This window comes from Natator depressus, chromosome 3 (genome assembly GCF_965152275.1).
Source record: "Natator depressus isolate rNatDep1 chromosome 3, rNatDep2.hap1, whole genome shotgun sequence".
Lineage (NCBI taxonomy): Eukaryota > Metazoa > Chordata > Testudines > Cheloniidae > Natator > Natator depressus.
Window position 1 is genome coordinate 148,652,899 of NC_134236.1, and position 12,692 is coordinate 148,665,590.

Sequence of the window (12,692 nt, forward strand, 5' to 3'; positions counted from 1 at the left end):
AATACACTCAAATGAGGTTCCATTTAAGATTTTATATTTGTAACTCGAATTCTCGCTCAATGAAGATTTTTTTTGTTTGTTCTGGGAATGATACATATAGCTTGGAACAGAGCATGAGCTTTATGAATGTAATATGTTGCTTTCCAAATAAGTACCCTAAAAATTCACACCACGTACTATGTCTGATGACCTGATTGCATTCCTCCTGAATCTCTACCTTCTCTTGTCCTGTCCCTTTAATTTTTTTTAACCTTTTGGAAAGTCTGTCTAGGTAACACTTTGGGTTACATAAAAATAATTATGCTTCCAGTCCCTGCCCAAATACTGGGACTGAGCACCTTCAACTTCCGTTTGAAGCCAATGGTAACTGAAAATACTTAGCACTTGACACCTTACAGGGTCACGCCTGGGAATGTGGAATTTCCATTAGAAGTCTATGAATCTTGAATGTTTGTAATTATATAGCACTGAGTATTCTTGTTGCTGTTTAGCACTGGGCATTGTTACCACAAAACTATCTTTAATTGTGGGATAGCACTTTGATACCATGGTGATAGGAAATCTTTCAATAATGTAGCAATATTATTTAATCTGAGGTTTCTACATAATACAAATGGTGATAATGAATAGGAAGGGTGATCTAATTGTTAGGGCACTGGACTGGAACTCAAGACTGGGGTTCAGTTCTTGGCTCAGCCACAGACATGTACCTTGTCCAAGTCGCTTAGTCTACCATGTTCTTCGTCTGTAAAAATGGAAACTATTTATCTCATAGGTGTTGTAAGGATAAAAATTCATTACTGAATGTGAGGAGCTTAGATACTGTGATGATGAGGGCATATAAGTAGATGCCATAGTAGAAAAACCTCAGTGAAATTAACATGGGGACATTAGCTATTGCTGTTTCACACTCTCAATAGCATAATTGAATTTTTTTTTAATTAGCTGTGTCATCTTGGGCTATTACAATGTAAAGCAGCACTAACCAACTGAAAAGCAGGACTGAATCGCTTGCTTTCCTACAGTTCTACGAGGCAAATATTACTCACCTCAAGAAATGTGCCTTGATTACTTTTGTGATTTTAAAGAAGTGACTGAAGCAGTATTTTAAAGTGCAGTAACTTACCTTTGTAAAAGATTTGTTTAGGAGTGGGGGAGTTGGTAGGGGTGGGAATAAATGTCAACTGAGGTTTAAAACTGTTGAGTACTTGATCCTGTGGAAAATTAAGCCACTTATTTAGGTACCTAGATAGGGATATAACAGCCTAACTTTAGGCGCCCCTTATATTTTTGAAAATCTTCGCCTTATATTTTCCTTTTAAGACCTTTACTGTAACATAACTGCATGGTGAATTCAACAGCCTCATTCCTAGTGAATTCTTAGCAGTACCTTCTGCCATTTCTGTGAAGTGAGAGTTATTTTATAATAATGTGGTGAAGGGGTTTATGTGGGGAAGATCGGGGATAGCCTGTTTGGTGGGGTAGTTTGGTAAAAAGGGTGTTGGAAGGATACTGTCCCTAGGGAGGCAGAGTTAAGGGTGTGGTCTATGTCATATCTGATAGTTGCCATAAAGTGTACAACTATGGGTGGAGTACAGAATATATCCTGTTCAGTGAATTACCTGACAAAACGTCAAAAAGTTAGGTAATATGTAGCATCCTTTAAAAAGAAACTTGTCAGAATTCCAGCAATGTTTAGATTCTGAAAAGTGGCTGGATATGCTACATATTGTTCGCTACATGTCTGTATTTAAAAGAAACTTATGTAAGTAGAACAAGTTGAGATTTGAAATACAGGTTGACAAGAAATTCTATGGAGAATCTATATACCATTTAATACTCCCTTCTGCTCTCTAATTGTAGACTTTTTAAAAGGCTGACTAGATAGATTTGTAGAAATTTGGAATCTGCCATCTATAATAAAATGTGCAATCCTTAAAATAAATGCATTTTAGTAGGTGTTGAAAGTGCTACTCCAGGGTCTTGTAAATTGTTAGGAGAGATTTACAAAGAACAGTTAGGAGCCCAACTCTGACTGACTGTCAAAGGGAACTGGACACCTTTTCCCCCTTTGTGCCTTTGAAAATCTCCCTCATATACATTAGTGTATGCTCTGTAGAATGTGCCTGTAAACTTAATTATTAATCATTTTGTGGGTTTCTGATCAATAAATGCATTACCTTAAAAATCTATTATTAAACAGTAATACTAGATAAAACAATTTTTGTTATAATCTGTTCTGTTTTACACATAACTGAAGTACTAACAAAATGTGGGTTATCAAGCATAAAGAAAATAAAATGGGCTGTAAAAGAGTGCATCAATTATATGACATGTGCCTTAGTATAACCTCTGTTTTCCAACATCACTACATATTTCTTTTGGACTAGTGGACAAAAATTGAACAATATATTTTAAAATAAAAGTTGGAATGAACTAAAAATGCATGGCGATCTTTGATGTATACTCTATGTTGTTTCAGAGTAGCAGCCGTGTTAGTCTGTATTCGCAAAAAGAAAAGGAGTACTTGTGGCACCTTAGAGACTGAAGTGAGCTGTAGCTCATGAAAGCTTATGCTCAAATAAATTTGTTAGTCTCTAAGGTGCCACAAGTACTCCTTTTCTTTTTACTCTATGTTGTGTGAGGGGAAAAAAATCAGTCCACAAAAGGATGCGCTAAACTGTAAACATTCTGTCTTCATAATGCAGCATTACAGTCCTATTGTGGTCATTTCCTTTGCTTTCTTTCTCCAGATTTTCCATGAAGCCTAGCTAAATACGCAACCAGCAATACATTGATAAGGCCCGTGTAGCTGTGGAGATATTCTTCTACGCGGTGAAAATGACTCTAATTTTTTGACAACGATTAAAGGACAATGGGGTCAAATACACTTGGGAAGGCTGCAACATTAGATGAACTTTTAAACACTTGCATTGAAATGTTTGGTATGATTCTTCAATCTTTTGTTTCATTGCTTGCTGTTCTTGAAATTCAACTACTATTATAAGCTCACCCAGGCTATTATCTTTTTCAGCTGATCGTTCGTTTGGCAAACAAATTCCTCTTGCTGTGAAATTTTCCATGCTTGTCTCTTAGCCCAGAGGAAAACTTTTGTCTTGAAAAGTTTGAAGAAAATTCTTTCATCTGTCTAAGTGAGGGGGCGGGAGAGTCTCTCTCCTGTCCTGATGGGTTCAAATTGTGTATTTTTAATAATATACATTACATAATACCAAAAAAGTTAATACATTTAACACAAGACAGATTGATAGAATGATTTAAACGTGTGGGTCTGTATTAAGATTAGATAACTGTACAGTTGGATTGTTTTATGAATTTGCCTCTGATTTTTTACAAAAGAAATAGGAATATATTTCTAGATACACTGATTTATTTATTTTTTTGTTTTGCTGTGTTGTTTACACTGGATCTTTTTCAATCTAGTGCTACTTCTGGAAGCTTTCCCCATGCATTGTGTAGAAATATGATTGCAGGTTCTCATTTTAATCAACCATTACCTATAGAACTTTCTATCATTTATGTGAGCCTGTTGCTAAGCATATAATTTACATACTTGGATGCTCTTATAGATTGTCATATATAGAAATGAATTCTAATCCTCTGAAAAAACAAAACAATGACCCCACATCTCAGGTTAGGAGCAATTATATTAACTCACAAATTGCTAGTTATAGTAAGAAAACAAATAATCATATTAGGACCTTTCATTTTATGGAACATGAATATACACCACCTCTTTCCACTTTAAAAGGTACTAGGCCTTAAGTGCTTTGATGAATCGAGGCCTTAATCAAAATGATTTTATTTAAAGACCATGTGACCACTTGGTTTGAATAAGGTTATAATTTGATTTCATTTTGGAGAGAGAGAGCTTTTCACTGTCAGAGATGAAATCACTAAGGACCAGTTACTGCACCTGAATCTAAACAGACACACCACTGCATCCATGCACATCCAATTGCCAATTCTGGCCCTAAAATGGTGCAAATCCCATATAGGGCATACTTAACCAGAGATAGCAGAGGCCATCTACATTTTACATATTGGAATTATCATTCCTCCTTCCCTTTTCCCCCAAATACATACATACACTTCTCTTTTGAGTACTGAAGTCCATCATATGTGTGTGTGGTTCCCTTTCCTCTTTGTCCTGATTTACTCTGTTTTTCCAGTTATAGAGAATATTTAATGAAGAACTATTCTCCACTCCCCAGCTAGCCCCTCCCAATACATACACCTTTGAGTGTGACATTTGGTTGTCATGGTCAGTTTTTATCAATGAATGACAAGATAAAGTGATCATCAGAAAATTCAAAATTAGGTACATCCAACTGAACTTCTAATTATAGTGTTTTACTAATCTAGAATTCTGGGGTTTGGGTGCATTTTAGGTAATGGGTTATAATCAGTTGGTATCAATTTTCTCTTGTTCAAAGCTTTTTTAAAAAAAATTCCACTTGGAGTTTGAAGAAGTTACTCATGTTGAAACAGCAACATTGCTATTTTGCCACTTTTTAAGTAATATTTAATAAAGGTTTTGGGGAAGGAAGGTAATATATATTTTCTTTCATTTTACACTGTTATTTAATAATTGATGTGCTACAACCATTGTAATTTCCTGACTCTCACTGCTAGAGGAGCATTTTACTTGTTATGTTTCTGTTCTGAAGATATTTTAATTAATAATGCACTAGATATATTTTCATTTTGAATATTAATACATCTGACTTCCCTTAAGAGAGGTAATAGATCATGGATATCTGGAAACTGGATGATCTCTGCCCTTGAATAATGCATGTCATTTAACTTAAAATGGTGTCTCTATTTTACAGATAATAAAGGACATTTGGGCACCAGTCATTTGCCAAGAATGGTTCTTTTAATGCACCGGTGGTATCTGCCTTCCACAGAACTGGTTGGCAAACTTCTCTCCATATATCCTTTCAAAGATCCATATAGCCCTAGCATTAGCACTTTGGAAGACAAACTGTGATAACATGTAAAATCTGTGCATTAAACAGTAGTATTGGAGTGCCATCAGCATATAAGGCTCTTCATCAATTTATGGGTCTGGTCCAATGCCCATTGAAATCCTTTCAACTGATTACAATAGACTTTGGATCCGGTCTTTTATGAGCCTGCTGCAGTGTACTTTGAATTAGCTTTTGAGATGTACAAAAATATTTAAGGACACAGAGATACAAATGGAAGTTGGGCACTTAACTCCCGTTGACTTTCTATGGGAGTTGCTTGCCTGGCACTTGTGCCTTTGAAAATCTCCTCTGTAATCATTCAATATCTACTGATATCCTTGATTAGCCTGTACTGGTGGGAAATTATTTGTCCAGCAGAATATTCAGAAATAGTGTGTATTAGATGCATGTTTTTGCTAAGACAAATGGCAAATTGCTGAATTGGAAATAGTGTCTGTATTTTTCAGTGAGTTATCTCATCTCAAGGTATAGCACATTTTAATTTGGAGGAATAACATACAAAAAATACTCTATCCTGTACAAAAGTGAAAACTCTCTAAACAAACAAGACTGCTGCAGAGTAAAAAAAAAAGTTACTGAAACCATGATTATGAAGCTTATTCTTTAACTAATCTACCTATAGAGATGCCAGTGGCGAAAAATGCAGTGAATTCCGCTTAAAAATCTGCTGTTTCATGAGGTAAAAATGCTGATTTTTTTTCACTGGGATTTGGTTTTTATAACTCTGAATAGTCAATTTTTACAAATAATAAAAAATCCTAAACCAAGTCAGTCTACCTCTACTAATGCTTTCTCTTGGACTAGTTTACAAACATGGGGTTGGGGGAAAATCCTATTCAGAGCACAGTTATTCAACTAGGGTTATTCAGGTTTTTGAACACTTACACTGTATCAAGCTAAAGAGCTTACTGAAAACTCATGCTACAGTTTGACTGGTATTTGTTCTTTGAGGTTTAACACTCAGACTAGATTGGCACAGCATGCAAAGCTGGGGGGAGGGGTACGTCATAGTGTAATCTAGAGTAGTATAGAAAGATTGTCCCTGGATTGTTCACTTCAGTTCATGTGACCCCTAGATAATTCAAACCAAGGGTATGTCTTTGCAAAGCAAACAAACAAAAATGTGCGTTAACACAAATTAAAATAGCAATGAAGACAAGGCAACTTGACTTTTAACTTGGGTTAGCTGCTCAAGTTCAACACCCAGCTTCCTTATAGGCTTTAACTTGAGCTATTAACCTGAGTTAAAAGTCAAGTTGCCTTGTCTTCACTGCTATTTTAATGTGAATTAGCTAACCCATGTTAACATGCTTATTTGCAATGAAATATACCCTAAGAGAAGATGCTTTAGCAACTTCAGTGATGCCCCAAGTATCTGGTATATAGGATCAGGAGAATGTATGGCAGGTGCTGCCTTGTCAAATTGGTAAAATTTTCTGACATCTTTACCTGAATATTGATCTAGTAAGGCCACCTCTGAACGGAACTGTTTAGTTTGGGTTTTTCTTTTTTCTTTTTTCAGTACAAGGTAAGGTGTGAATTTAAACAGATAGAGCTATGCTGGTTAACACCACCCTCCTGTAGCCCATCCCAATGTGGATGCTTGTGCTCCAGCATGAGGAGCTTTTTTCGGTGTAGCTTATCTTGCTTGGGAAGGCGTTAAGCTAAAGCCAAAAAAAACCCACTTATACTGGAACAAAAGTGTCCTCATGGAGTATTATACTGGCATAACTATACCTGTCTAAATTCACACTTCGGGAAAGCTTTTTCAGTATCAACCATATAGGCAAGGCCTTACACCTAAATGTAGAGTATATTTTGAAAGGTGCAAATGTCACTTAGGTGCCTAACTCCCATTAAAATGCACCTCAGAAGAATCCCACTGTGTTCCACTGAAGGGAATGTGCTAACTTGGGGAAAGTATGCAATAAGAGGCTTTTGCATATGTTTCGTTGTCTTCTGTTGGATGAAGCATGTCAGAATTTGTCAAGCATACTTGTTCAGTTACTGGAAGCAGTGGTGGGACTGCTGTTTACCACATTTGTGACTTTGGATCACCAATGATTTCTTCTGAGTGCCATGTGAATGGTGGCTGAGTAATCATGGCATGCATCTGTGCACTCACAGAATGTTATGTCTGGATCTTTGGATAACCTTTCTCCCATAATTTCAGGTACTGGATTTTGGAATTTCCAGCAGAATTTAACTTGGATCTTGGTTTGATTCGTCTGACTGAGGAGTTCCGGGAAGTAGCCAGCCAGCTTGGTTATGAGGAACACGTCCACCTTATTGACATCTCCAGCATGTAAGAATATCATTTGTCAGGTTCCACAGGCACCTTTCTTTCCATATTTTGTAACACCAGAGCCCTTACTCTGTACAGAATGCACTATGTGATATTGAGGATCCCATTTTGGTTTAAAGGGATGGTATAGTGAGCACTAGGAAGTAATTCTCAAAAAGATGATGATCTCTCCGAAACTGAAATAAAGTTCTAAAACACTAAATACCATTTGGGATAATATAGACTGGCAAGTGTCACATATATTGAATTGTAGTGAAGAAGAATTGCTGTATTTTTATATAAATATGAATATACACTGTTCCTGGTTCTATATGTTGCAAAGCTCATGCCAGATATGTAAAGAATACTATGTTTCTTTTGCAAGAAATTTTCACATTTGAGATTTCATTCTAATTTGGAACAAAAACAAAGTTAAAATCTTGGCATTTCCCACAAAACAGAAATTCCAGTTCCTCACTAGTTCTAGGATTTAGCTACCTAACTCCCATGGATATCCAAAAGTTAGGAGGCTTAGTCCTAGTGCTTTGTTTTTGAAAAGGGGTTCCTAAATGTCTACATCGTACTAGAATAAAATAATAGCATTTCAATGGTGCATCTCTACAGCAGCCAAATATAAAGGATGGGCCTGTGGAGGAACAACAAAACACATACATGCAAACAAAAGTTCAGTAAAGTGAGTATATGTGAAGCTCAGTTGTATGTCAGCAGAGCAAAGTACTCTCCTAGCTGTCATATGTAGTTCACGGATGCCCTTTCTTCTTTTTTTCCATTTTTCAGGGCTTGTAGTCTTCCAGATATAAACAAAACAAAAACACACCACACATGTGACATTATCCAATTTTTGGTCTGAATTTGATCTTAGATGAAATGTAGCCATTAGGTCCTATTGAATTAGGTCATACAGTGTAACACAGAATAAAGAATTGTTCTTGAGTGCCAGATATATAGCTCTACTGCTGTATATCAGTTCAGACAGTACCTATTAAGTTCATATAATCTATTGCAAACTGGAAGAGATCTTTCTATTCTGAATGTTCACAATATGCTGGATGTCATAGTTCAGGGAACTCTTGATCAGTTTCTTGGTTAACTTTATTCTGTACGCCCAGATTACAGTTCACATGAGTTTTTTGCATGGACAGGATCTGCTGATTGTACCTCTTTTCTGTTGCAGTCCCTCCTATGACTGGATGAGAAGAGTCACACAGAGGAAAAAAACTTCCAAGAAGGGAAAAGCCTGCCTGTTGTTTGACCACCTGGAACCCGTTGAATTAGCTGAACACCTCACTTTTCTGGAGCATAAATCTTTTAGAAGGATTGCTGTAAGAAGCCTACAACTTCTTGTTTCACTCAGTTATAATCTGACCAGAGCTATATGCTTAAACTGAGAGAGTTTTCCAGCTTTAACATTTATAACACTTTTATGTTGTACCCCATTTAATTGTAGCAAATATTTATAACACCTGGGAGGATGAATCAAGTGGGGTCCCGCAGGTTTCTGTCCTGTGTCCAGTACTGTTCAATATTTTCATTAACAACATGGATGATGGAATGAAAAATATGTTTATAAAGTTTGCGGGTGATGCTAAAACGGGAGGGATTGCAAACACTTTGGACAGGATCAGAATTAAAAATTACCTTGATTGGACAACTGGTCTGAAATCAATACGATGAAATTCAATAAAAACAAGTGCCAAGTACTGCAATTATGAAATACACAATGGGAAATAACGGGCTAGGCAGCAGTACTGCAGAAAAGGATCTGGGGGTTAAAGTGGATCACAAATGGAAACTGAACCAGCCATATCATGTTGTTGCGAAAAAGGAAAATGTCCATTCTGGGATGTATTAACAGGAGTGTCATATGTAAAACACAGGAGGTAATCATTCCACTCTATTTGGCAATGCTGTAAGGCCTCAGCTGGAGTATTGAATATGGTTTGGGACACCACACTTTCAGAAAGATGTGAACAAATTGGAGAGAGCCCAATGGAGGGCAACAAAAGTAAGAAGTTTAGAAAACATGCCCTTAAGGAAAGGTTGAAAGTATTGGCCATTGTGATCATCTAGCCTGACCTTCTATATAACACAGGCCGTAGAAGTTCCCCAAAATCATTCCTAGAGCATAGCTTTTAGAGAAACATCCAATCTGGATTTAAAAATTGTGTGTGATGGAGAATCTACCACAATCCTTGGGGAGAGTAATTAACCATTGGAACTATTTACCCTTAAAAATTTATGCTTATTTCCAGTCTGAATTTTTCTGGCTTCAACTTCCAGCCATTGGATCATGTTGTTATCCTTTCTCTGCTAGATTGATGAGCCCATTATTAAATATTTGTTCTCGATATAGATACTTATAGACTGTTATTAAGTCACCCCTTGACCACCTTTGTTAGACTTGAAATTCTCAATATATTTAGTTTATCTCTGCAAGGCATGTTTTCTAATCCTTTAATCATTCTCATGGTGTTTCTCTGAACCCTCTCCATTTTATCAACATACTTCTTGAATTGTGGGTACCAGAACTGGATACAGTATTCCAGCAGTGGTAGTACCAGTGCCAAATACACAGGTAAAAATAACCTCTCTACTTCTACTTAAGATTCCACTCTTTATGCATCCCAGGATCGCATTAGCTCTTTTGGCCAGAGTCACACTGGGAGCTCATGTTCATCTGATTTATCTACCATAGGGTTGCCAAATTCGGTTGGACGAATTCCGGGAGATTTCATCACATGACATAATCTTTAATTAAAGATTGATCTTTAATTCCTGGAGACTCCAGGATAATCCTGGAGGGTTGGCAACCCTAATCCACCATGACCCCCAAATCATTTTCAGAGTCACTGCTTCCCAGGATAGAGTCCTGCATCCGTAAGTATGGCCTACATTCTTTGTTCCTAGACATATACGTTTACATTTAGTCATATTAAAAAGCATATTGTTTGCTTGCACCCAGTTTGCCAAGTGATCCAGATTGCTCTGAATCAGTGACCTTAATTATTTACCATTCCCCCACTGTTCAGAGAAGAGACAGCTGCAGGGGGACATACATTCTTCAAATATGTAAAATGTTATGCAGAGGATGACGATTACTTCTTGTTCTACCCTCAGTAGACATCGAGAACAAGCAATCAGCCTAGTTTGCAGCAAGGGAGGTTGTGGAATTGCCATCCAAGAAGGTTTTTAAGAACAGGTTAGACTAACACCAGTCAGGGATGGTCTAGGAGTACTTAATTCTGCCTTACTGTGGGAGCGGGGACTATATGACCTCTTGAGGTTCTTTCTTGGTCCTACACTTGCGTGATTCTAGTATCACATCCCATCATTCATAATACTGTAGCAAAGGTTGGATCAATACTTCCATTATATTTTCATGAGTTATAACTTTTACCATAAAAAATTAATCCTCTGCAGTAATTCTGAGTGAGGGCTACAACCATGAGCAAGGATTTGTTTTGACCAAACTTAAAATAACAAATCAGTGCCTTTTGTTTCTTGGGGAAATATTTAACTAGTGATCAGCAACCCTCAAAGGCTTTGTTTCAGATGGAGCCTGGAGCTCATCTGACCCCCCCACTCCCAACCTCCTCACCTTCTGAAACACTATTCTTTCATTCTCCTGGCTTCATTTCCCTCTCCCTGATTCCCTGGAGATCCTCCTATCCTCTCAACTCCCTTTTCTTTGCATTGTCAATAGGCTTCTGCCTTAGCTATTGCATTATGGGAATAATTCCATTCTGATGCTCATCCTTACACATAGTTACTAGCTGATTTCAATTTTGCCGGTTCCAGTGTTTCCCCCAGAATTTGTAGTTCTCCCTACTCTCCCACCTCTGAATTCAGAGAAACCTCAGAATTTATGTGCTGAAGGGAGTGGCTTCTCTCCACCACCCACCCAAGTTCTCAATTGCTGAGAAGAGGAGAAAAAGAGTCAACACTCCCTATTTTGGGGACAGCTGTTCATTATCTTGATATAAACAAGATAAAAGGTATCCAGCTATTATGGTGATTAGTGATTCATAAATGTGCTTATCCACCGGGTGACTTGATTTTTGCTCCATGATGCATAAGAGAGGTGAAGAAAGGGGCCATTGTTAAGACTTCTTAGTTCTTAAAACATATTGCAAATTTCCTTCTCTTTTAGTTCTTGATTTATGGACTGCAATGTTTATGGATAACTTTCCAGCATTGTACTCTTAAAGGGAAACTGTTGCGGTTGGTAGGCCCTAAATTTGATCCCTACATTTGCTCTAATTCCTCCACCACACAAAACAAAATCTTGGATCCCAAATGCTTAAACTAGTAATGTAAGCATAAGTGTGCTACGTTGGCAGAGCAGCTGTTGTATTGGTCTCTATCAGCTCACTCTGCAGATCTTGCTAATATGTAGTATTTTACTAAATTGCAAAAACTGATTAAACCCTACAGCAAGATGATATTGTTCCCAAGGAGCTAGGCAAGATGGCACTAAGGAGGTCTTGTGCTGAAAGACAGTAATGCCTGCTACAAAGCCAGATGTAAAAGATCTCCTTGGAGTTGACGGTTGGAGGAGAATGACCTCAGTAGAAGTGGGAACTGAGGAAAATTCAAACCTAATCACCTTTCTTGATCAGAGTCATACATCTGGAACAAAAGGAGGAGATTCTTCAGACAAAATTGGATGACAATTAAAACAGAGACCAGAGGAACAATATTAGAATTAAATGTGTTCAAGAACCTCAGAAAGGGTAACCCAGTTTTGTATGTACCAACACTAATTAAAAATCTGTTAAACCTGGATTCAACTAGTGAAGTGTCCATAGACAAAGCTCTCATGACTGTAGCTCTTCTAGTAGTAAACAGAAACTATCCCAGAGTAGGGTTTCCAGATTCCATTATTTTCAGCAGAAAGATGGTGTTATGAGGAAGATCAGGGAAATGAAAGAAATCTTTGTCCAAAATCTTTGTTCCTTGATTCTTCAAGAGAGGGAAACAAAATGAGGAAAAGAAACAGGTATAATTGGGGTTTCTCTTTTAAATCATTACATTAATTCAAAGTAAACTTTACACTATTCTGCATGTGAAAAAATGGGGAGGAATTTGAGCTGAAGAATAAATGATAATGAACTGTATAATGCAGGGCCCAGTGAAAACATGGAGGAAGAGGAAAGGCTTTCTGGCAGATGGCAATGCCAAAGAACAGGGGGATGGCTTTTTCAATTTTATATATATATATGAAAGTTTTGTGGCATTCCCAGAACAGGGACTCTTCAGACCTGCAGGAATGGTGGCTATGTTGGTGGTTGATATTTGAAATCAGACAGTTACACTAATAGCTAATGCCTCTGTTTGAATTTACTAGCTCAGATACTTTTCCATAACTAGTTAGG

The 12,692-nt window shown here is 37.2% G+C and overlaps 1 protein-coding gene across 1 annotated transcript in view; it reads left to right on the plus strand.

Moving 5' to 3' along the window:
* The window catches only part of RASGRP3 (RAS guanyl releasing protein 3), an 88,331-nt gene that overhangs the window by 38,360 nt on the left and 37,279 nt on the right, over nt 1-12,692 (plus strand). The window contains exons 2-6 of the mRNA XM_074947079.1: nt 2,754-2,945; nt 4,851-4,953; nt 5,629-5,691; nt 7,186-7,317; nt 8,492-8,639. Of these exons, the coding sequence (XP_074803180.1) occupies nt 2,876-2,945; nt 4,851-4,953; nt 5,629-5,691; nt 7,186-7,317; nt 8,492-8,639 (516 nt within the window). The 5' untranslated portion in view covers nt 2,754-2,875. The remainder of the gene's footprint in view (nt 1-2,753; nt 2,946-4,850; nt 4,954-5,628; nt 5,692-7,185; nt 7,318-8,491; nt 8,640-12,692) is intronic.